Here is a 23,845-nt window from a genome sequence, read left to right as displayed (position 1 = left end):
GGGAGAGAGAGGTTGGACGGTGATTTCTTCTATATAAAAAATCACAACGAAATTAATGAAAATTATATATTTTTTTATCTAGAGGAAGGCGATTCTGTTTATCACTGAGTATGCATGCACCACCTAACTCGATGAAAGCATGTGAAATGTAGGTTGAATAGAAAACTGCCTGTCTTACATTAGAGTGATTTTACTAATGTAGTATTTCACACTTAGGCTATAGGTCTGCGTGTATCAGCCTAATGGGCACTAATGCATAAATTACAATACTGAAATGTATATTTGGCACATTTGGGGCTGGACAGTGAATCCTCAATTTTGAGGAATGGAGCAAGTCGGTGCTCACAATATCGATGATCAGATTGTGTGTGTGTGTGGACAAGTGGAGGCTCCAACCCATCGACAGGCCAATGGGGTCAGGACCCATGGAATGCGGGGTGTATATGTAGATTGAGATGCGATTAGACTATTGAATTAATACGTACAAGTCTAGGCTCCTCGTTTTACATTATTTTATTTTAATTATATTTATTAGTTCACGTCATTGCCATTGTCCACGGGGGATGATGTTGTATCATGTTTGATGCCGCTGGTCAGATGTTGGGATTTTGGTGTTTGTTGTAGTTCTACCAAAAGGAGATTGATTGAATAATGCCGATATATAGAGTGCATATCTAATGTTTCCTCTGATGTTTGACTGCTCATTAGATCTACACCAGAGATGCAGAGTGATCATTTTTGTAGTCTGGGATTTTTTTGGGCCTAAATTATGGTTTTGCAGTCAATTAGAAATTCTAACATTTGTAAAAAAATGTATGAAAACTAAAACACTAACTTCTTGATTAGATAAGTATTCAACCCTCTGAGTCAATAAGTAAGAATCACCTTTGGCAACAATTACAGCTGTGTCTTTCCGGAAAAGTCTCTAAGAGCTTTCCACACCCAGATTGTGCAATATTTGCCTATTAGGCCTATTCTTTTCAAGATGATTCAAGCTCTGTCAAATTGATTCTTGATCATTGGTAGACAACCATTTTTAGATCTTGCTATTGATTTTCAAGTAGATTTGAAGTCAAAACTGCAACTCGGCCACTCAGGAACATTCACTGTCTTCTTGGTAAGCGACTCCAGTTTAGAATTGGCCTTGTGTTTTTGGTTATTGTCCTGCTGAAAGGTGAATTCATCCCTTCTAGGATATTGTCTGTGCATAGTTCCATTTATTTTTCATTCTGAAAAAGTCCCCAGTCCTTAACGATTACAAGAAAACCCATAACATGATTACAGCCACCACTATGCTTGAAAATATAGAGAGTGGTACTCAGTAATGTGTTGTATTGGATTTTTTCCCAAATACATTATATTCAGGACAAAATGTTAATTGCTTTGCCACACTTTTTGTGGTATTACTTTATTTCCTTGCAAACATGTTTTGGAATATTTGTATTTGGTACGGGCTTCCTTCTTTTCACTCTGTCAATTGGGTTAGTATTGTGGAGTAACTACAATGTTGTTGATCCATCCTCAGTTTTCTCCTATCACAGCCATAAAACTTCGTAACTGTTTAAAAGTCATAATTGGCCTCATGGTGAAATCCCTGAGTGGTTTCCTTCTTCTCAGGCAACTGAGTTAGGAAGGACGCCTGTATATTTGTGGTGACTGGGTGTATTGATACACCATCCAAGGTGATATTAATATACTTCACCATGCTCAGAGGGATATTCAATGTCTGCTTTTTTAAAATTGATTTTTTTACCCATCTGCCAATAGGTGCCCTTCTTTGGAGGCATTGGAAACCTCCCTGGTCTCTGTGTTTGAAAGTCACTTCTAGACTGAGGGACCTTACAGTGGGGTACAGAGATTATGTAGTTATTGAAAAATCACGTTAAACATTTTATTTGTTCATTTATTATTAATTTGTGCACATTTGTGCAAATTTCGAAAAACATAACTCCACTTTGACATGATGTGGTATTGTGTGTAGGCCAGTGACAACCAAATCTCAATTTCATCCATTTTAAATTCAGGCTGTAACACAACATAATTTGGGAAAAGTCAAGGGATGTGAATACTTTCTGAAGGCGCTGTATGTCAGCATTGTTGTAGCATTGCGTCATAAACTAATATGTTATATTCATTTTCATTATTATTATCATTAGGCTATTATTATTAGCTCTGTTCAGTTAGTGAATTAATTATGAAATCCTTCACCATTAAAGCAATGGGACCATGCTGGTCCATTCTGAATCATGCGAGATTGGATTTAGCCTATTCTTAAGAGAGGGAACATTTAAAACAATTTATTGTCTCCTTATTTTCTGCCCTTCTTGAGATATTGTTGTTTTCTTGTAGCAAGCAATGTATGTAGCTAAGCCCAATTCATGGTAACAAGTAAAACAACACCCATGTGAGGTATTCTTGAACAGTTATGGTAATACTCCAATTTGCGATTGTAACGTATCCTACTTACTGCGTAAAGTCGGAAATATCCACTTACTTAAGCATGGTTATTGAATAGCTGGCAATAAAAACGTACGCTAACGTTTAAGAAACACCGATGAAATGACACGAGTCCAAGGTTTTCTACCACAGAATCCGAATCGACCTCGCTCTCGCTCTTTATCTCTTTTGCAAACTAATCGTTTTTGTGGTTCGTATCTTGGAAAAACAGCATTCCCATTTCAAATAAGAGCTAAATAGTTGTTGCCTGTCATTGTAGCCGTTTTACCTTCCATTTTCTTTATGCAACGTTGTTATTCCATCGCATTAATCCGCAAATCTAGCCTCTACATTTAATACAACATGTAATTTCCCCCTTTTTAACGTATTCCCTTTGATTTAGTCACTCTTGACTCTCCTTTTGCGCTGGGGCCAACGGGGTTCGCCGTGGGGGCGCCTTGAAACAGCCTCTCCTTATCTCCTTTCATCGTTCAACCCGGGGCCGCCTTGAAACCGCAGGGCCAGTAATTGCTTTTTTCAGGCAGCCCAGTGCGGACTGGCCAGCAGCCAATCAGAACCTTGTTTACACTCTGTGATTGACAGCACCCTGGCAACATGCCAACCAATCAGACACTTTACACAGACCGAACGCTCGAGTTTTAACCCTTTACTTCCATTAAAAACAAACTGGGAATGGACTGGGAATATTAGCCTATAGCTCATAGATTTTTAACATGGAAACACACAAGGCCATATCCTTCCTTTTTTAATTGACTACATTAGGGAACCGTGAGCAAAACTAACCCCGAGGACAGTAATGCTATCAAATTACATTGTGATTCGATTTCCCAAACCCTGTGTGTGTGTGTGTGTGTGTGTGTGTGTGTGTGTGTGTGTGTGTGTGTGTGTGTGTGTGTGTGTGTGTGTGTGTGTGTGTGTGTGTGTGTGTGTGTGTGTGTGTGTGTGTGTGTGTGTGTGTGTGTGTGTGTGCGTGCGTGCGTTTGCGCGTGTGTGTCATGACAGTAAACATAAACAGACCCCAAAGTTTTTACATCCCGAGTTATTTAGTCTATTATTTGAATTGCTCCTGCATTTCTGTTGTTCCCTTAATGACCTTTTAATCTACTTATTTTCTATTATATTTACCAAATGTTACAAACATATATTTGTAGGCATAATTTATAAATATGATACTCATCATGATACTGATCATCAAAACCTTTTGCCTATTTCTGGTGACACAAGTAAGGCATAAGTGTGAAGCTATAAAAAATGTTATTGTAAAATAATACAAATAAAAACTGCCAATGTTATCCAAAGATTTTTCATTGTTTTAACCTAGTTTGGTGATTGACGTGTAGGCCTCGTTAATGTGATCACAATATTCTGTTGACTTCCTAGTGATCAAAAAGTGTATATTTTCTGCTTTTCACTCACAGTGCTGCCTGTCTCCTTGCGTTTGTGTGGAGGGCATGCTGTTCTCTGCAAAGGGCTTGAATCAAACGCCCGCCGTTTTGTTTTGCGAATCCAGCAACTTCGCCATTGGTTTACGGCACCATCCAATCGGAGACTCTGTTTATCACGGGGCGCGTCTCACGGGCACGCTTCTCATTGTGTTTACCAAACCAATGGGCTTGCGCGTTCCCTTACTGTCCCTCCTTCGCGCGTAGTTGTGGCACTAGCGGATACAGTGGGAGAGTTTCTGTGTGGATGTGCGATCTTCGATTCACTAGAAGCCTGTACTTCTACGATGCATCTCTATACCTCAACTGCACAATACAATCTGCAGACTAGGATGTAACTATTTCCACGTTTTTCTTTGTTGTACGCCGCTTTTTTTCATTTGTATGTTTTCGTACTATTTTTTAAATCATTAATTGTTATGCAAGGAATAACTTACCAGTAAGTAATTTCTTTATTGTATCCATTTTGAATGTGTGTGATAATAAACATGTATACTTTCAAAGTGCTGCTTTTAAGAGTCTTTGTAGTAGAAAATGTGTGTTATTTTAGACTGAGAGGGTCTGGAGCAATTATATGTAAAGAATATGCATGAATTTAATTCACACTGCACATAGATTTTATTGTTTTGTAGTAGTCCAGTAAGCCTATAGTATTAATAATGAAAGTAATAACAGTAATAATATTGCTAACAAAATAATTATAATTATAAATAGTATAATAACAAATACAATAGTGAGCATAGTGTTATATTATACAACAACAATTCATGACAATGCAGCGATTTTAATAATTGTACTTGAGCCAAGTTGCTCATGCTGTTGACAACCTAAACGTTGGTTGTTGTATAGACAATTATTATTGTACAGTTAAACAACAATCTCCAATTACTCTCTCATGATGAGATGAGATGCCACGTTTGCAATTTATTGTATTTTAATATAGTTTACAGTTATTTGGTTGTATCCGTTCTATTCTTTTTCGCGGTTCAGATACCACCATTTGGTGCTAAATAATGGATTAATTATATTTGTGTTTTGTTGTTTTAATATCAGTAGTTGATTACATAGGCTTAGCCTACTACAGTTTTTCACAGTTGTTATCGAGGGGGCTTTGCCAGTAGAGAGATCTTGACGAGTCCCACCCGGCAGTTTTCGCTGTGCTTGGAGTGTCTCTCTCGCTTAACTGGCATTTGAATATCTTGATTTAGTATGCCAGTTATGACTTGTGACTTTGCTTTACAGCAAAATAGTGAATTGCATTGAGTACGCTCTTGGGCCCAACGTAAAGCCGTGTAGAGAACACATGACAATGATAGCAGTTATGTCCTTACGAGAGTCTATTCTTTTTCAGATGTTTGTGCTTTATATGCCCAAAATGCCGTACTTGTATTCCAATCTCATGCGGGGGACTGGGAAGAGAGTAGAAATTAGTGCTTGTTCCACCTCAGTGCTTATGCAGGCTTTTCATGTAGCCTATTGCCATTCGACTGGTAGTTTTCGAAGGGGGATTTTTTTTGTCTCCTGATAGTTTGACCCTTTGGGGCAGCGATTGGGGGGGTGAAAGAGAGAGTGTCTGTCACAGAGGAGTGGAAGGAAAGGAAGTCTCAGCGTCTCCTAACCTAGAGTAGCCTACTCCCACGTTGATCCCAGATTTAAATAGGCCCAGGCTACCTTGTTTTTTAATCAGATTTTAATAAGTGATTTTTAATGTGATGGGCTCTCGTCAGCTCTGTGACGCTCTTGGAGGACCGTAGGCCTTGGCTCCTACATTGAATGTAAATGTTGTTTGGGTCGAAATGCATAGTTTGAGTGGCTTCGTGTTAACGTAGAATGTAAACATTTTAGCCGTTTGTTGACGACGAATAATGTAAAAATGTATCAGTGTCAAATGAGAAGAAGCCATGTACCTTTGATTGTTGCAACATGAAATAACAGAATTGTTTTCCATATAGTCCCATCAGCCTACTTATTTATAAAGAAAATAAAAAACCTTAATTGCATCACCAGGAATGTTTATCAATTTTTTATGTGACTATTTGAATTGAAATTGCATTTTTTAATTGCATTTAGTAATTATAGCTCTATGTAATTGAATGAAATATAATATTTTGGATCACAGTGTGAGGCGTCTAGGCCTTTCATAACCAAGACCATTTTTAAACGATTGTCAACATTTTGAATGCAAAATACTCTCTCTACCATACACATTGTCATGCTCAGGGATTTGGATATGTGCAAATCTCTCACTGAGCACCGTGTACACACGCACACACACACACACACGCACACACACACACACACACACACACACACACACACACACACACACACACACACACACACACACACACACACACACACACACACACACACACACACACACACACACACACACACACACACACACACACACACACACACACACACACACACACACACACACGCATACACACACGCACACACACACGTCAGCCTATGCTGCGTGAACCTATAGGCCTCTGTTCTGTCGGTTTGAGAGAACCTTGTTTTGCTCAGGATAGAATTCCTGAAAGTTTGACTAGAAGACCTACTGTTTTAGTAGAATGTTCGCTGTATACTTTTCTCCTTGAAACAGCAAGGGGACCAGTTGGTTTAGCTCGCCATTTGATATTTTCTTTGTTCTCTTATCTTAGATTTTATTGATATCATTGAGGTTCACCAATCACCGTATCAGCCTCTATGTGCGCTGAATGGACGTGCTATGGAAGGGGCCTAATACATTGCCCAATGAGGTGTGTTTTGTGAACATAGGCCCACCTATCCATATTTGAGCGCCATGGGGTGTTCCATTGAACTGAATGACTAGGGCTATAAGACACACATGGGCTTGGTGATTCCCATTCCTATATTTATTATTACGTTTTCTCTCCCTGGCGGTAAACGTCATTTAGTTAGTTGTCTTATTATTCCTATATTTATTCTTACGTCTCTCCCTGGCGGTAAACGTCATTTAGTTAGTTGTCTTATTATTCCTATATTTATTCTTACGTCTCTCCCTGGCGGTAAACGTCATTTAGTTAGTTGTCTTATTATTCCTATATTTATTCTTACGTCTCTCCCTGGCGGTAAACGTCATTTAGTTAGTTGTCTTATTATTCCTATATTTATTCTTACGTCTCTCCCTGGCGGTAAACGTCATTTAGTTAGTTGTCTTATTATTCCTATATTTATTATTACGTTTTCTCTCCCTGGCGGTAAACGTCATTTAGTTAGTTGTCTTATTATTCCTATATTTATTCTTACGTCTCTCCCTGGCGGTAAACGTCATTTAGTTAGTTGTCTTATTATACTTGGTTGCCCCCACCCATGCCTACATGCATAATAAGTGATTGCCATTGTAAACGGGTGAGATGCAATGCTGACTTAACTATTCAGTTACATTTGCTTTAAACAAGCGATTTCAATGCTTCTTCTCAAGCACATTCACCGGTATGTCAGTAAAGAAAAGCAAATGTACAGACAGTCAATTTATGAGCCAGTCAAACTTCATTGACATGTCAGAATTGTCCCAAGTCTAACGAAATACTCTAGCTGATCCATTTCATATATCTACGTCGACATTTAAGTCTTCATAGTATTTTGTTTACCTCGACATATGTATAATGTATGCTCCTTTTAATGATGTGCAGTAGGCTATGGTCGAGGAAACAATTTTGATGCTTGAAGTTTGAGAAGGGGAACATTTGGTCTTTAATGGGCTGACTGAAAGATCAAACATTTGCTTCAGGTTTTATCTGGTTCCTTCTATCAGAGAGGGTGAGATATAGCATCCCCCCCCTCCCCCTCCCCACCACCACACACACAGACTGACTCACATCTAGGTTTCAGAATACGCTGATGCAGTATAGCTTTATGGTCCCCAACAATAAAACAACCCGTAGTTTAGGATGACCACTTCTTTTGTTGTTCAGTTTGTAGCCTTACCCGTCTCTTGTCTGCAATGGAGACCAAAGTAGGCGGTTTGGGTCTCGGCAAACGACCAGACTTGTAGCTTATACTTTACAGTAGGCTATTTGTTTTGGTTTAATTTAGTCAAACATATATAATTATTTTTTTATTGTTTTATTTAACCTTTATTTAACTAGCCAAGTCTGATATTTTACTGATATCTAAAAACACTTAAAAGGTATACTTTTGTTATGCAAGGTAGTAGTTTTGTTGGCAACATTACACAGCATGCGTGTGAGAATTACATGCCTAAATAATTATTTCAGAGTTTTTGTTCCATTGTTTTCAGTGCATTGACGTGGTCTTGTGTTTTCTCATTGTAGAACATGACCGGGACATACCTTTTGGTCGGCAAGGCAAAAACTCGACTGAATGCAAGACGACCTATCCGAAGTTCATAAAAGGGATTATTGCATCTGGGAAGCGTTCGATGCTTCTGGCTTTTCCTCTGGATTGGGGGATTTATTTCTTCTCGACAGAATGGAAAGCCGGGATTTCGCTCCTCCACACCACCTCTTGACAGAGCGGGGCGCGTTGGTTCACCATGCCGCCTCTCGGATAACTCCTGGCGGCCACAGCACCGTGCAGCACCCCGCTCATTTCCAGCCCGGAAAATACTATCCCTCTCACATCTCCATGGCCCCACATTCAGGTTGGTGTGAATACGAATTTGTTATGCAAAATAAGATGAATTATACAATTGTATTAAAACCTCTATGGTGTTTTTTGGCTGTTGGGAAGTGCTAACCTACAGACAGTTTATATTGTCTTATTTACCGCCCCACCCACCCCCACTCCCTTAAAAACGTAACTCTTGACGTTTTTCAGTGAAGAACGATAATTTATTGGAAAAGGAAATTAGTTAGTCGATGTGGTCATTCAGGAAATTAGCACTTGCTGTGGACTCTTTAGATATTTAATGTTTCAGTTTTAGGCAAAATGACGTTTTATTGAACTGTTTAGTGTTATTTTTTTACTTACCTGGTCAGAACCGATCCACTGGGTAAACACTGGTTGAAATAACGTTGTTTACACGTCATTTCAATTCAATTACTTTGAACCAATGTGGAATAGACGATGATTTGATGTCTGTGCCCAGTGGGAGTGTATTTTAATATGAAAAAGAATCGTGCTTCTTGTCAAACTAAGCACAAAATAAGATTATTTTGTTGAATTGCAAATTTAGTGAGATTAGGCTTATTCTAGACAAGACAATTTCTATTAAGAACAATATATACAACGTTAGGCCTATTTTTTAGATTACAGCCTATTATAACCTAGAGTATTGCATAATTCAGAAATATGATGGGATTATTCAGAAATCTATGGGATTATTATTATTATAATTAATTTGCTTTCAAGTGACATGGAATCTTATTTTATATGGTTTGATAGTTTCACTCAAAAATGTCAGTTTAATTAAATTGATGAATCATACTGTTATAATTGGGTTTTAATCCATTTGTAACTTTATATTCCCTTATTTACCATCAATCATTTGTTATTTGCTAAGATTATTGGTGTATGTGCGCTGGCAGGCTCTGTACTGCAGGGTGAGTGTGGTGCGTGTGGAGGTGGAAGGGGTTAAGCGCGAGCTGGTGCGTTCCATTCGGTTATCGGTGAGGCCCCGGGACTGTCCTGTGTCTGGGACCGGAGATCAGTCCGGTGGGAGCGGAGCTCGCGCTAATAGAGGTGCACGTAATACCAGAAAATCCCGTTTCTGTTATTCAGCACGGACGTGACGGGGCGAGAATGGTTTGACAGTGCATGCATTAGATTTTAAAAGGAGCCTTGGTATCCTGCCCCAAAGGAGGAGAAGAAGCAGGAGGGAACTGGTAAGGTGTGTGTCTGTGGCTTGGGGGAGGGGTGTCTGCTGCACCTAATCATGTATTGAATCATAACCGAGCGGATGTGTGTAGAAATCTAAAATAAATGTGTCTTGAGTGAAATCACATGAATTACTTATGTTGAGATGAAGAACCTGTGTTGTCCTAATATTTCTGAAAATGACTTTTCCAGCCGTAGATGTTGGTGTAAATATAGTACGCCTATCAATTAAATTATGCATTTGAATCGTTTTGTCTCTCCTGTAATAGGAGAGGTTCACAGTGAACGACATCGTAGACTGCATATATGCCTTAAATCTACAAGACTAATGGCATACTAGAAGGAACATCCAAGGAAGTCACACAGGCATTTGCGTTTCTTTTTTTCTTCGCTTTCATTCAAATAAGAAATGTCAGGCCGTCTTTGGAAATAAAAATGTAGTGACTATACCTTTTGAATGAAGATTGAATGAAGTAAAAAATAACAAAATAAAAGAAGATGAGAATTATGGTTAAATTGACAAATTATATAGAGACTGTATTTATTCCCACCACTCATGTTTATCATAGCAATTTGCGTTACAGTTATTTGCAGGTGTCTTATTCAATAGGTTAATTGGGGCTTAAAAAATAATAATCTTTCGAAGTTTTAGGACTTTCGCCATTTGGCACAGAAGAATTCAGTAGTTATGCCAAGTGCATTTAATGTAGAATAATTCCATAACGTTATTTAATCATTTGTTTGTGAATATTTTATAATTATTGCTTTTTTGAGGTTTAAGACATTTTATTATATTGTTTGTATATAATTGAATCACTCAATAGAGAAAATACTAATATTGAGGTAAATGAGTGGTGTATATGCCTGCCTGGGTTATCTTGGGCCCTATCTTACCCTAAAATACTGAAGTTGGAAGGTTGATTGGTGATCTAACCATAGTTCTAAAGTTTGAGGTTACTGAGGCCATATCTAGATGACACTGGTCACATACAATATCCTGCTCATGTGCACATCTGTCCCTCTCTTCTAAACCAACACTGTTGCCTTTATGATCATCTTACAGCATATATAGCTATGTATTTGGAGAGTGTTCGGAATTGGCTGCTCTCTGTACTTGTACAGTCACTTTGGTGGTGAGGCTATTATCTTACCACAGAATATTATTGAAATAATAATAACTATATTAAATGCTATTATATAGTACTTTAGCATTTATATAGTCTGTTAACATTTATATAGTTTTCAAAGAGCTTTACATTGTATTTTATTATATTTAGAATACCAGAGCTTCGGTATTCCTTCATTATTCCTGATGGCCGACTGACATTCTGATGGGGATTGTTTTTTGGATGGGCTTCTGGTGTAATGGGGCTGGGGAGGGGGGAACTTTGTGTTACCCCCCCCCTCCCCTTGAGATTCAGATAGCTGTCTGCCTGGCCTAGCCCTCTGGGCAGGGGGTTGATGTGATGTGAGGTGCAGGCAGGGCAGGGGGGAGGCAGGGGGAGGAGGAAAGGGTTTCAGGGTTTGGGGGTTAGTTAGATCTCCTCTCCCCGGGACTACTCCCCTGCCAAAACACACACACACACACACACACACACACACACACACACACACACACACACACACACACACACACACACACACACACACACACACACACACACACACACACACACACACACACACACACACACACACACACACACACACCAATGTTTTGCTTCTGCAGCAGGGTAATTCCAGAATCTCATTTTTAGATATGGAGGGGAAAAATGTCAATTTCCTTCTTTTGTCGTTGTTGTTTGTTCTAAATCTGTAACATGATCCATCTATAACGTCCACGTCCTTATAAGGATCAGCATGATGTCTGTTGACGAGGTGACTGAGTTATAACTGTTATATAGCGTAACTATAAACCTCAGCCCCTCCGATGAACACCAGTGATATAGAGTTGGCAGTGAGGGTTTGATATCTGCGCTAGGACTCTTTGTCTTTCTATTCCTCATATCTAGTTCCTCTTGTATGCATTTCTCTCTCTCTTTCTCTCTTTCTCTCTTTCTTTCTTTCTTTCTTTCTTTCTTTCTTTCTTTCTTTCTTTCTTTCTTTCTTTCTTTCTTTCTTTCTTTCTTTCTTTCTTTCTTTCTCTCCCTCTCCCCCCTCTCTGTGATGTTAGCCTCTAGGCAGTAGTTGTTTCAGTGCTGTGTGTGCGTGTGTGTGTGTGTGTGTGTGTGTGTGTGTGTGTGTGTGTGTGTGTGTGTGTGTGTGTGTGTGTGTGTGTGTGTGTAGACAGACAGTTGCCTTGTCTGGAGGTGTATAGTTGTACAGGTGTGCTGTATCACAGAGGGTGTGGCTGAGCCTGTCCTTGCACAGGTGTGTCACTTCTCAGAAGGTGTGGATTGGCGGGTGTGTGTGTGTGCACATTTTTGAGAGGGAAAGAGGCCAACTCTGATGTAGTCATTGTGCCCTTGAAGCTGCACTACACACACACACACACACACACACACACACACACACACACACACACACACACACACACACACACACACACACACACACACACACACACACACACACACACACACACACACACACACACACACACACACACACACACACACACACACACACAGCAGCTCAGGCTTAATAATCATGTTTCAGAGAGACCTGCAGACCTGGCTGTCAGACCCTCGTTGGCTCTCTCTTTCTTTAATCTATCTCTTTTCCTCTCGCTCTATTCTTCCCCCTTTTCTCTCCCTCTCGTCTCTCTTCCTTTCTCCTCAAGTGCTGTGTCTGGTTATGTCAGCGATGGGTCCTACACTGTGCCGTTTGTGTGTGCTGTGTGTCGTGTGTTTGTGTGTGATGTGTGTCGTGTGTTTGTGTGCACTGTGTGTGTGTGTGTGTGTGCGTGTATCAGACGCTGTCTCACACTCTGCAGCCCTGTCCAGTCATTCTGATGCTCTTGTAACAGCTCTCGTTGCGACTCAGAGCCAGCGAGAAAGCTGATTGGCTAAGGTGTTTCAGGTGCTCTAGCCTTAGGGTGCCATGACTTTGATCGCCACGGTTACAGAAACGAGACACCCTGTTCTCTCTCCCCCCTCTATACCCCCCCCTCCAATCCAATGGTAGACTAGTTAGTGCCTTCTGTCTGTGTGTCTGTCTGTGTGCCTGTCTGTGTGTCTGTCTGTGTGTCTTTAGAAAGTGGAGGAGAACAGTGGAGTGGGCCTCTGATCATAGTTGAAAGGATAGCCGGGAATCTTTTCTAGAACAGTTTTAAAAGCCTCTACGGGAGTAGGGAGAATGTGTCTCTTTATAGCCCGACACACCAGCCCTTATCACCCACCACAGGTCTCACTATTGGTGATTTCTGCTCACATTGTTGTAATACTTGGAGGAGGAGAAGGAGGAGGGGGGAAGGAGGATAAGAGGAATGAGCATATGAAGAAAGGATAAAGGGATGAGTGAGAAGGGAAGAGTAAGAGAGGAGGAGGAAATAAGGAAGAGAGGAGTTAACTGGACGAAGAGAGAGAGAGCAGTTGGAGGGAGAAGAGGGAGGGAGGGAGGGAGAGAAAGGAGGAGAGGAGAGGGGGAATAAAACAGCAGGAGGGTGACGATGGAGGGAGAGTGGAGCGGGGAGGCTAGGAGGAGAGAGGGAAAGGAGGAGTGGAGAGGGGGAAGAGAGAGAGAGCGAGAGTGGCTGAGCGTTTCCACCTGGTTGATAATCCAGTCAGATTACCGCCGCCTGACAGCACGGACCGTCGTCCCCGGCAACTCATCCGAGCGTCTCCGCGGGAACACGCTGGCTCTTAAGTGGTGTGTGTGTGTGTGTCAGTGATGAGTCAGCATATCTGCTCAGCCATAGGCAGAGACAGAGACAGGCCCCAGCCCCCTTCACCATCCCCCCAGGGAACAAGACTTCATATGGGGCATGGCAGCTGAGGCAACCCCCTCTACGGAGCTGGAGATGGTGGTGGTAGCGTTAGCGGGTGGTTGGGTTGGTGGTGGGGATCATGTGGTTTAGCCTACGCTTGGAGACGGTGTACAAGACCTCTTCTCCTCTTCTACTACCACACACACACACACACACACACACACACACACACACACACACACACACACACACACACACACACACACACACACACACACACACACACACACACACACACACACACACACACACACACACACACACACACACACACACACACAGGTATGTTGTTGTATGGGGTGACTAATTCTACTCTGCATCTGTTCTGTAGGGTGTTTGTCAGTGGCACTGCTGTAGCATGTATTAACGTAGCCAGTCCGTTTTTGGTTGTAAAATTCTGGGATGTGTACCGATGGACGATGACTGAAGATCTATATGAATGAAAAGACCAGCAGGAATTCCCTCTACTTCTCATCCCCTCTCTCTCTTGTCTGTACTTCTCTCTTTCACTCAATCTCTTTCTAGATCGCTCCCCCCCGATGTTGTTAATAGCCCATCCCGGTCTCTCTCGGCTCGTAGCCAGCTCACTAAATCAGAAACGATTGGAGGATTTGGCAGAGGGAGTAAGAGCTCAGCGCAGCGCCTTTGAAGTCAGAGAATGAGAGAAAAATTGCATTTTAAACAGCCCGCAAAACACAACGCTAAAAGTGCTTCTTGTTCTTTAGGATGAAGGGGAGGTGTGTGTGTACCGCTATGTGTGGTGTGTGTGTGTGTGAGAAAGGGGGACAGAAGTAGTTGTGCAATAGTGGACACGGCTTTTAAGTGTGTGTGTGTGTGTGCGTGCGTGTGTGTGTGAGCATTCGTCTGTGTGCAGGCGTACAGTGCCTGGTGTTTATGGTATTATTGTGGATTGCTACCTCTTGCCTTGAGGCCAAGGCATCCACTGTTTACATGAGCCAGAGCGATGACATAATTTAACAGGGACAGACATGATGTCATCCACGGCGGGATTCCTCCTTGGGCGGCTGGTCTGACACCTGAAAAACACAGTAGTGTCCAGAGATGCAGCCACGGCAACCCTCCCTACAGCAATCATCAATACCTGGAGAAAGTCAGAAAGCTCTGTTTACTGCATCTCAGCTCTATTTGATTCATTTGGCTCATTCATATTATAATGCAGTCCATTGAGCCGTGTTTTGTGTGTTAATGTCAGGGTCTTAGATGGATGGAGAGGTCCTGAGTTCACAAAGATGTGAGGGAATATAGAGGGACAGTGAGGGTAAAGGGCATGGATGATAGAGGGACAGTGAGGATGAAGGGCATGGAGGATAGAGGGACAGTGAGGGTAAAGGGCATGGAGGATAGAGGGACAGTGAGGGTAAATTGCATGGAGGATAGAGGGACAGTGAGGGTAAAGGGCATGGAGGATAGAGGGACAGTGAGGGTAAATTGCATGGAGGATAGAGGGACAGTGAGGATAAAGGGACAGTGAGGGTAAAGGGCATGGAGGATAGAGGGACAGTGAGGGTAAAGGGACAGTGAGGGTAAAGGGCATGGAGGATAGAGGGACAGTGAGGATAAAGGGCATGGAGGATAGAGGGAAAGTGAGGATAAAGGGCATGGAGGATAGAGGGACAGTGAGGATAAAGGGTATGGAGGATAGAGGGACAGTGAGGATAAAGGGCATGGAGGATAGAGGGACAGTGAGGATAAAGGGCATGGAGGATAGAGGGACAGTGAGGGTAAATTGCATGGAGGATAGAGGGGCAGTGAGGATAAAGGGCATGGAGGATAGAGGGACAGTGAGGGTAAATTGCATGGAGGATAGAGGGACAGTGAGGATAAAGGGACAGTGAGGGTAAAGGGCATGGAGGATAGAGGGACTGTGAGGGTAAAGGGACAGTGAGGATAAAGGGACAGTGAGGGTAAAGGGCATGGAGGATAGAGGGACAGTGAGGGTAAAGGGACAGTGAGGGTAAAGGGCATGGAGGATAGAGGGACAGTGAGGATAAAGGGCATGGAGGATAGAGGGAAAGTGAGGATAAAGGGCATGGAGGATAGAGGGACAGTGAGGATAAAGGGTATGGAGGATAGAGGGACAGTGAGGATAAAGGGCATGGAGGATAGAGGGACAGTGAGGATAAAGGGTATGGAGGATAGAGGGACAGTGAGGGTAAATTGCATGGAGGATAGAGGGGCAGTGAGGATAAAGGGCATGGAGGATAGAGGGACAGTGAGGGTAAATTGCATGGAGGATAGAGGGACAGTGAGGATAAAGGGACAGTGAGGGTAAAGGGCATGGAGGATAGAGGGACTGTGAGGGTAAAGGGACAGTGAGGGTAAAGGGCATGGAGGATAGAGGGACAGTGAGGATAAAGGGCATGGAGGATAGAGGGACAGTGAGGATAAAGGGCATGGAGGATAGAGGGACAGTGAGGATAAAGGGTATGGAGGATAGAGGGACTGTGAGGGTAAAGGGACAGTGAGGGTAAAGGGCATGGAGGATAGAGGGACAGTGAGGATAAAGGGCATGGAGGATAGAGGGACAGTGAGGATAAAGGGCATGGAGGATAGAGGGACAGTGAGGATAAAGGGTATGGAGGATAGAGGGACAGTGAGGATAAAGGGCATGGAGGATAGAGGGACAGTGAGGGTAAAGGGCATGGAGGATAGAGGGACAGTGAGGGTAAAGGGACAGTGAGGGTAAAGGGCATGGAGGATAGAGGGACAGTGAGGGTAAAGGGCATGGAGGATAGAGGGACAGTGAGGGTAAAGGGCATGGAGGATAGAGGGACAGTGAGGGTAAAGGGCATGGAGGATAGAGGGACAGTGACGGTAAAGGGACAGTGAGGGTAAAGGGCATGGAGGATAGAGGGACAGTGAGGGTAAAGGGCATGGAGGATAGAGGGACAGTGAGGGTAAAGGGCATGGAGGATAGAGGGACAGTGAGGGTAAAGGGCATGGAGGATAGAGGGACAGTGAGGGTAAAGGGCATGGAGGATAGAGGGACAGTGAGGATAAAGGGCATGGAGGATAGAGGGACAGTGAGGGTAAAGGGCATGGAGGATAGAGGGACAGTGAGGATAAAGGGCATGGAGGATAGAGGGACAGTGAGGATAAAGGGCATGGAGGATAGAGGGACAGTGAGGATAAAGGCATGGAGGATAGAGGGACAGTGAGGATAAAGGGCATGGAGGATAGAGGGACAGTGATGGTAAAGGGCATGGAGGATAGAGGGACAGTGAGGGTAAAGGGCATGGAGGATAGAGGGACAGTGAGGGTAAAGGGCATGGAGGATAGAGGGACAGTGAGGGTAAAGGGCATGGAGGATAGAGGGACAGTGAGGGTAAAGGGCATGGAGGATAGAGGGACAGTGAGGGTAAAGGGCATGGAGGATAGAGGGACAGTGAGGGTAAAGGGCATGGAGGATAGAGCGACAGTGAGGGTAAAGGGCATGGAGGATAGAGGGACAGTGATGGTAAAGGGCATGGAGGATAGAGGGACAGTGAGGGTAAATTGCATGGAGGATAGAGGGACAGTGAGGGTAAAGGGCATGGAGGATAGAGGGACAGTGAGGGTAAAGGGCATGGAGGATAGAGGGACAGTGAGGGTAAAGGGCATGGAGGATAGAGGGACAGTGAGGGTAAAGGGCATGGAGGATAGAGGGTCAGTGAGGGTAAAGGGCATGGAGGATAGAGGGACAGTGAGGGTAAAGGGCATGGAGGATAGAGGGACAGTGAGGGTAAAGGGCATGGAGGATAGAGGGACAGTGAGGGTAAAGGGCATGGAGGATAGAGGGACAGTGAGGGTAAAGGGCATGGAGGATAGAGGGACAGTGAGGGTAAAGGGCATGGAGGATAGAGGGACAGTGAGGATAAAGGGCATGGAGGATAGAGGGATAGTGAGGGTAAAGGGTATGGAGGATAGAGGGACAGTGAGGATAAAGGGCATGGAGGATAGAGGGACAGTGAGGATAAAGGGCATGGAGGATAGAGGGACAGTGAGGGTAAAGGGTATGGAGGATAGAGGGACAGTGAGGATAAAGGGCATGGAGGATAGAGGGACAGTGAGGATAAAGGGCATGGAGGATAGAGGGACAGTGAGGATAAAGGTCATGGAGGATAGAGGGACAGTGAGGATAAAGGGCATGGAGGATAGAGGGACAGTGAGGATAAAGGGTATGGAGGATAGAGGGACAGTGAGGGTAAATTGCATGGAGGATAGAGGGGCAGTGAGGATAAAGGGCATGGAGGATAGAGGGACAGTGAGGGTAAATTGCATGGAGGATAGAGGGACAGTGAGGATAAAGGGACAGTGAGGGTAAAGGGCATGGAGGATAGAGGGACTGTGAGGGTAAAGGGACAGTGAGGGTAAAGGGCATGGAGGATAGAGGGACAGTGAGGATAAAGGGCATGGAGGATAGAGGGACAGTGAGGATAAAGGGCATGGAGGATAGAGGGACAGTGAGGATAAAGGGTATGGAGGATAGAGGGACTGTGAGGGTAAAGGGACAGTGAGGGTAAAGGGCATGGAGGATAGAGGGACAGTGAGGATAAAGGTCATGGAGGATAGAGGGACAGTGAGGATAAAGGGCATGGAGGATAGAGGGACAGTGAGGGTAAAGGGTATGGAGGATAGAGGGACAGTGAGGATAAAGGGCATGGAGGATAGAGGGACAGTGAGGGTAAAGGGTATGGAGGATAGAGGGACCGTGAGGATAAAGGGCATGGAGGATAGAGGGACAGTGAGGGTAAAGGGCATGGAGGATAGAGGGACAGTGAGGGTAAAGGGCATGGAGGATAGAGGGACAGTGAGGGTAAAGGGTATGGAGGATAGAGGGACAGTGAGGGTAAAGGGCATGGAGGATAGAGGGACAGTGAGGGTAAAGGGCATGGAGGATAGAGGGACAGTGAGGATAAAGGGCATGGAGGATAGAGGGACAGTGAGGGTAAAGGGCATGGAGGATAGAGGGACAGTGAGGATAAAGGGCATGGAGGATAGAGGGACAGTGAGGGTAAAGGGCATGGAGGATAGAGGGACAGTGAGGATAAAGGGCATGGAGGATAGAGGGACAGTGAGGGTAAAGGGCATGGAGGATAGAGGGACAGTGAGGGTAAAGGGCATGGAGGATAGAGGGACAGTGAGGGTAAAGGGCATGGAGGATAGAGGGACAGTGAGGGTAAAGGGCATGGAGGATAGAGGGACAGTGAGGGTAAAGGGCATGGAGGATAGAGGGACAGTGAGGGTAAAGGGCATGGAGGATAGAGGGACAGTGAGGGTAAAGGGCATGGAGGATAGAGGGACAGTGAGGGTAAAGGGCATGGAGGATAGAGGGACAGTGAGGGTAAAGGGCATGGAGGATCTGCCTGAAGTTGAGGGAGCATGATCCTTTCATTTGATTCTATTCTGTTGTTTTCTATTCTCTCCTTTCTTTCCCTCCTGTTCTCCATGTCAAACTCTTTATCAAATGTACTCTGTCTCTCAAGCCCATTGTTCTGTATGGACTGGAAACTGTTCAATCTGAAAAACTCTATATTGGAAAATATTTTTTGGCCATGAGGGTTACCTAAATCCAGAAAGGTTGAGTATAAACTGTTGTTTATCTGGTCCAGCAATGGCCAGTGTGTGTGTGTGTAGATGAGCGAGTGTGTATTTTTTGTGTGCATACAAGGAAGTGACTGTGTGGAACAGTGTGGAACGGTACACCGTAACACATGAAAGCGTTAAATATATTCAGGATCCTCTGTTGAATATACATGCAGATCTGTGAGTGTGTTCCTGTCTCCTGAAAGCTCTCACCCGAGTGCAGAGAGAGAGAGGAAGAGGGTGAGGAAACAAGAAAAGAGAGAGACAGAGAGAAAAAGAGAGAAAAAAAACAACAAAGATCTGTCATCAGTCATTCATGGATAATCAGTCTCGTGGGACACACACACACACACACACACACACACACACACACACACACACACACACACACACACACACACACACACACACACACACACACACACACACACACACACACACACACACACACACACACACACACACACACACACACACACACACACACCCTGCCGCCAGGGTCCTAATCCTTTAGGGACTCATTGTGCCTGTGTGTATGCCTATCAACATTTTGGCTGTTCGCTGATTAAAACCAAACTCTAATTTTTTTGCTTCATTCTCTCTATTTTTGATTGCAAGTGTAGTATTTCTCCTCCTTTTTGTCTTTACTTTCATGTCACTTTGATCATTATCTGTTGTCTTTTTCGATCATTTTCATAAGAATATGTGATTTATGTTGGAAGCCTGCACGCATGCATTACGTGTGTGCTTTTGTGCTTACCTATCCATGCTTGAGTCTATCAGTTAGTGTTTTTCCGTGCATATGTGTGCACGTCTATGTGTGTGTCTGTCTGCTAGTCCCCCCCCCCCGTCTCTCACTCTCTTCAATAATGCCTTTATTGGCAGGAAATTCCCTTGTAAATATTGCCAAAGTCAGGGAATATGAAATGGGACTAGATTGAATAGCTTACATATAGATGTGGTTAGGTTAGGTTGGGCTCGCTCTCCCCCTCGCTCTCCTCCTCGCTCTCCTCCTCGCTCTCCTCCTCGCTCTCATCCCCTCTCTCTCCCTCATCTCTATTGCTCTCTCGCTCTCACTCAACTCTCTCCCTCAACTCTCTCCCTCAACTCTCTCCCTCATCTCTATTGCTCTCTCGCTCTCACTCAACTCTCTCCCTCAACTCTCTCCCTCAACTCTCTCCCTCATCTCTATTGCTCTCTCGCTCTCACTCAACTCTCTCCCTCAACTCTCTCCCTCAACTCTCTCACTCACTGTCTCTCACTCATATGCTCTCCCTCTCCTATTTGCTATATCTCTCATGATCGTAGCCTAGTAACCTCTGTTCCCCTCTCGTATGCTGCTTGCATGGGCACATGACTGAAGACACACACGCGCTAATGCTTGGTGTATATATTGTGCACGCACACTGACACCTGTGCCGAGCGCCGTTAATATTATATTTAGGTAAAGCAAAGTGCTGCATGCATAAACCACACACCCCCCCCACACACACACATACACACACACACACACACACACACACACACACACACACACACACACACACACACACACACACACACACACACACACACACACACACACACACACACACACACACACACACACACACACACACACACACACACACACACACACACACACATACACACATACAAACAGTGATGCTTGTTGTAGATATAGTACTCCGAGGGTGCTTGTGTTGAGTAGGTGGGTACCGGGTTTGTTCTACATTTAGATAAGCATGCACAACTCCTACTTCCACTCAGAACAGAGCATGGGCAATACTGTCTCTCTCCTCTCTCTCTCTGTCTGTCTGTCTCTCTCTCTCACTCGCTCTCTCTCCTGTCTGTGTCTCTCCTCTCTCTCTCTCTGTCTCTCTTTCGCTCTCTCTCTCTCTGTCTGTCTGTCTCTCTCTCACTCGCTCTCTCTCCTGTCTGTGTCTCTCCTCTCTTTCTCTCTCTCTCTCTCTCTCTCTCTCTCTCTCTCTCTCTCTCTCTCTCTCTCTCTCTCTCTCTCTCTCTCTCTCTCTCTCTCTCTCTCTCTCTGTCTGTCTCCTCTCTTTGCATGGTTCATGTGTGTTTTGAATCAGCCAGGGCTAGAGGCTGAATGGACAAGAGGTGTGGCAGAGACAAATCTGGGCGAAAGAGTGAAGACTAGACACACACTCTTGCACTATTGACTCCCATCAGTCTTCTGCAGTAAAGGCAGATCACCACAGGCTCTCCAGAAATATCATCCACCCATGTGCTTTTCATTAGTGTGGACTTGGATGGCCCATATCCCCACATCCTGTTACTATGGTGAACATGGAAAGTTCACTCATCCCTTTACTTCCTGGAAGCCCATATATGGTTGTTCCTTCCACTGTGGGCTGGGTGAGGTCTAGCCAGAAGAACTCGGCTGTTATGATACTGGAGCCATTTCTTCCTCTCCTAATGGGTTAATCAGGGCCTGATTCTTTAACTTGAAAACAGACTAAAGTGATGTCAGCAGAGGGATGCCGGTCCATGGACCAGGGGATGGGAAAAGGTGGTTCCAATGTCTCAGGGCAGATGGTGTTCTGCAATCCACTGTTTAACACTTGAGTCATTCGCACAACTTCCGTTCTTCTTTCAAATCAGCATCTGACTCAGGTCTTGGAAACAGCTGTTTGCCGTCTGTAAGCAATCAAATGCCGAGAACCAGCAGACTCTCATCTTGGGGTAACAGGGTAGGGGTATACTAGGGGTAATGGGGTAGTGGGGACCTGAATGTGTGAGGGCTATTATAAGGTTCCCCCTTCTTTAACCCTTCAGTACAGAGAGAAATAGAGGGTGAGAGAAAGAGAAAGGGAGAAAAATAAAGAAAGGTTCCCCCTCTCTTCCCTTCCTGTACATATTCTGCTGATTTATGCGCCTCAGAGGGAAATCTCTCATTTGTAGCTTTTCATCTATTTTTTTCATTTCTTTCTTTTTTTCCTTTCTCTCTCTCCAGCTCCTGTAATGTAATTCAGTACTGCTGGTTGTCCCAGGCGACATGCTCTCTCTCTCTCGCTGTGCCTCGCTAAATCTCTCCTACACACACACACACACACACACACACACACACACACACACACACACACACACACACACACACACACACACACACACACACACACACACACACACACACACACACACACACACACACACACACACACACACACACACACACACACACACACACGCACACAAACACACACACACACATTCTCTCACCATTTCTCTCTCTCTCTCTCTCTCTCTCTCTCTCTCTGCCTCTCTCTCTTTGATGAAGTAACATGAATGAGTCAGGAAAAGAACTGTAGAGGGACAAAAGAGTCAGAACTGAAGGGAAAAGCAATCTAGATCTTGTTTAACAAAAAGCCTCTCTTTTTCTGGCTGTGTGTGAGTTTTTTTGTAAACACTGCTTGGCGCCTGCTCACATTTGTAGGGTGTGTGTGTGTGTCCATGTGTACCACTGCCACCTTATTTGAGTACCCCTGTCACCTTTGCAATTCCTTCCCATCAAAACATATGAGAAGGACCTGCCACACACTCGCTGAGGGCGGTGTGCCAGGACTGTGGGTGGTTGGAGCCTGTTGAAAGGGTCGGACGGAGGGGAAGGTGCCAACTGTGCAGCAGTGAGCGGAACAGCTCAGCTAACAAGAGTCAGAACCTCTGGTACACGCAGGGAGACACACACACACTTTTTTTCTCTCTTTTTCCACTCCTACTCTGTCAATTTTAAAAATTGTATTCATTATTTTGCAGTATATTTGTGTCAAGTGGAGGTAGTGTGTGTTGTGTTCAGTGGTCAGTGTGTCGGCATGTGGATAGAGGCACTGTTAATTGGCTAAAGTGACAATAGACCACAAGGGGATATTGATCTCCGATTGGCTGCTGATCGATTGAATCTACCAACTTCCCGTCTCCCAGGAGTGTGTATGTGTGTGCCAGGGAGTGTGTGTGCATGTGTGTGTGTGTCCATTGACCAGGAACAGTCCATTCAAGCAAGAATAGGCTACTAGGAGGAAGGTTATTCACAGTGAGCTAAACTGAAGGAAACTTCTCTTCATCTCGCCCTTCTCTCTCTATGTGTTTGAAAGTTCCTCATAACATCCCTCACTCTTGCTCTTTTTTCATAATAGTAGTGTGTGTGTGTGTGTGTGTGTGTGTGTGTGTGTGTGTGTGTGTGTGTGTGTGTGTGTGTGTGTGTGTGTGTGTGTGTGTGTGTGTGTGTGTGTGTGTGTGTGTGTGTGTGTGTGTGTGTGTGTGTGTGTGTGTGTGTGTGTGTGTGTGTGTGTGTGTGTGTGTGTGTGTGTGTGTGTGTGTTGTAGACAGAGACAGAGACAGAGACAGAGACAGAGACAGAGACAGAGACAGAGAGAGACCTTGAGTTGTCTGGTCAGTTATGTTTTCACTCTGCTTCTCCGAGCCAAATACCACTCTGCTGCTGTGGACAAGAAACTGACCAAAGGGAGTGTGTGTGTGTGTGTGTTTGTGTACTTGTGGCTTTTAACAGAACTGGGCTCACATTTGCAGAAGACAACCAGATCTGGGAATATTGGAATATGGAAGTATTGTTGATGCTCGTCAGTAATGGGGTCTCCAG

General features: G+C 44.1%; 1 protein-coding gene across 1 annotated transcript in view; it reads left to right on the top strand.

Moving 5' to 3' along the window:
- The first annotated feature begins 1,862 nt into the window (after positions 1-1,862).
- LOC124040207 (BAH and coiled-coil domain-containing protein 1-like) overlaps positions 1,863-23,845 on the top strand; it is a 69,556-nt gene continuing 47,573 nt past the window's right edge. Inside the window, 2 exon segments of the mRNA XM_046357156.1 lie at positions 1,863-4,338; positions 8,210-8,538. Of these exon segments, the coding sequence (XP_046213112.1) occupies positions 8,259-8,538 (280 nt within the window). The 5' untranslated portion in view covers positions 1,863-4,338; positions 8,210-8,258.

Source organism: Oncorhynchus gorbuscha, linkage group LG07 (genome assembly GCF_021184085.1).
Source record: "Oncorhynchus gorbuscha isolate QuinsamMale2020 ecotype Even-year linkage group LG07, OgorEven_v1.0, whole genome shotgun sequence".
Lineage (NCBI taxonomy): Eukaryota > Metazoa > Chordata > Actinopteri > Salmoniformes > Salmonidae > Oncorhynchus > Oncorhynchus gorbuscha.
Note: the sequence above shows the minus strand (reverse complement) of the source record. Positions and strands in the feature narration are given on the sequence as shown.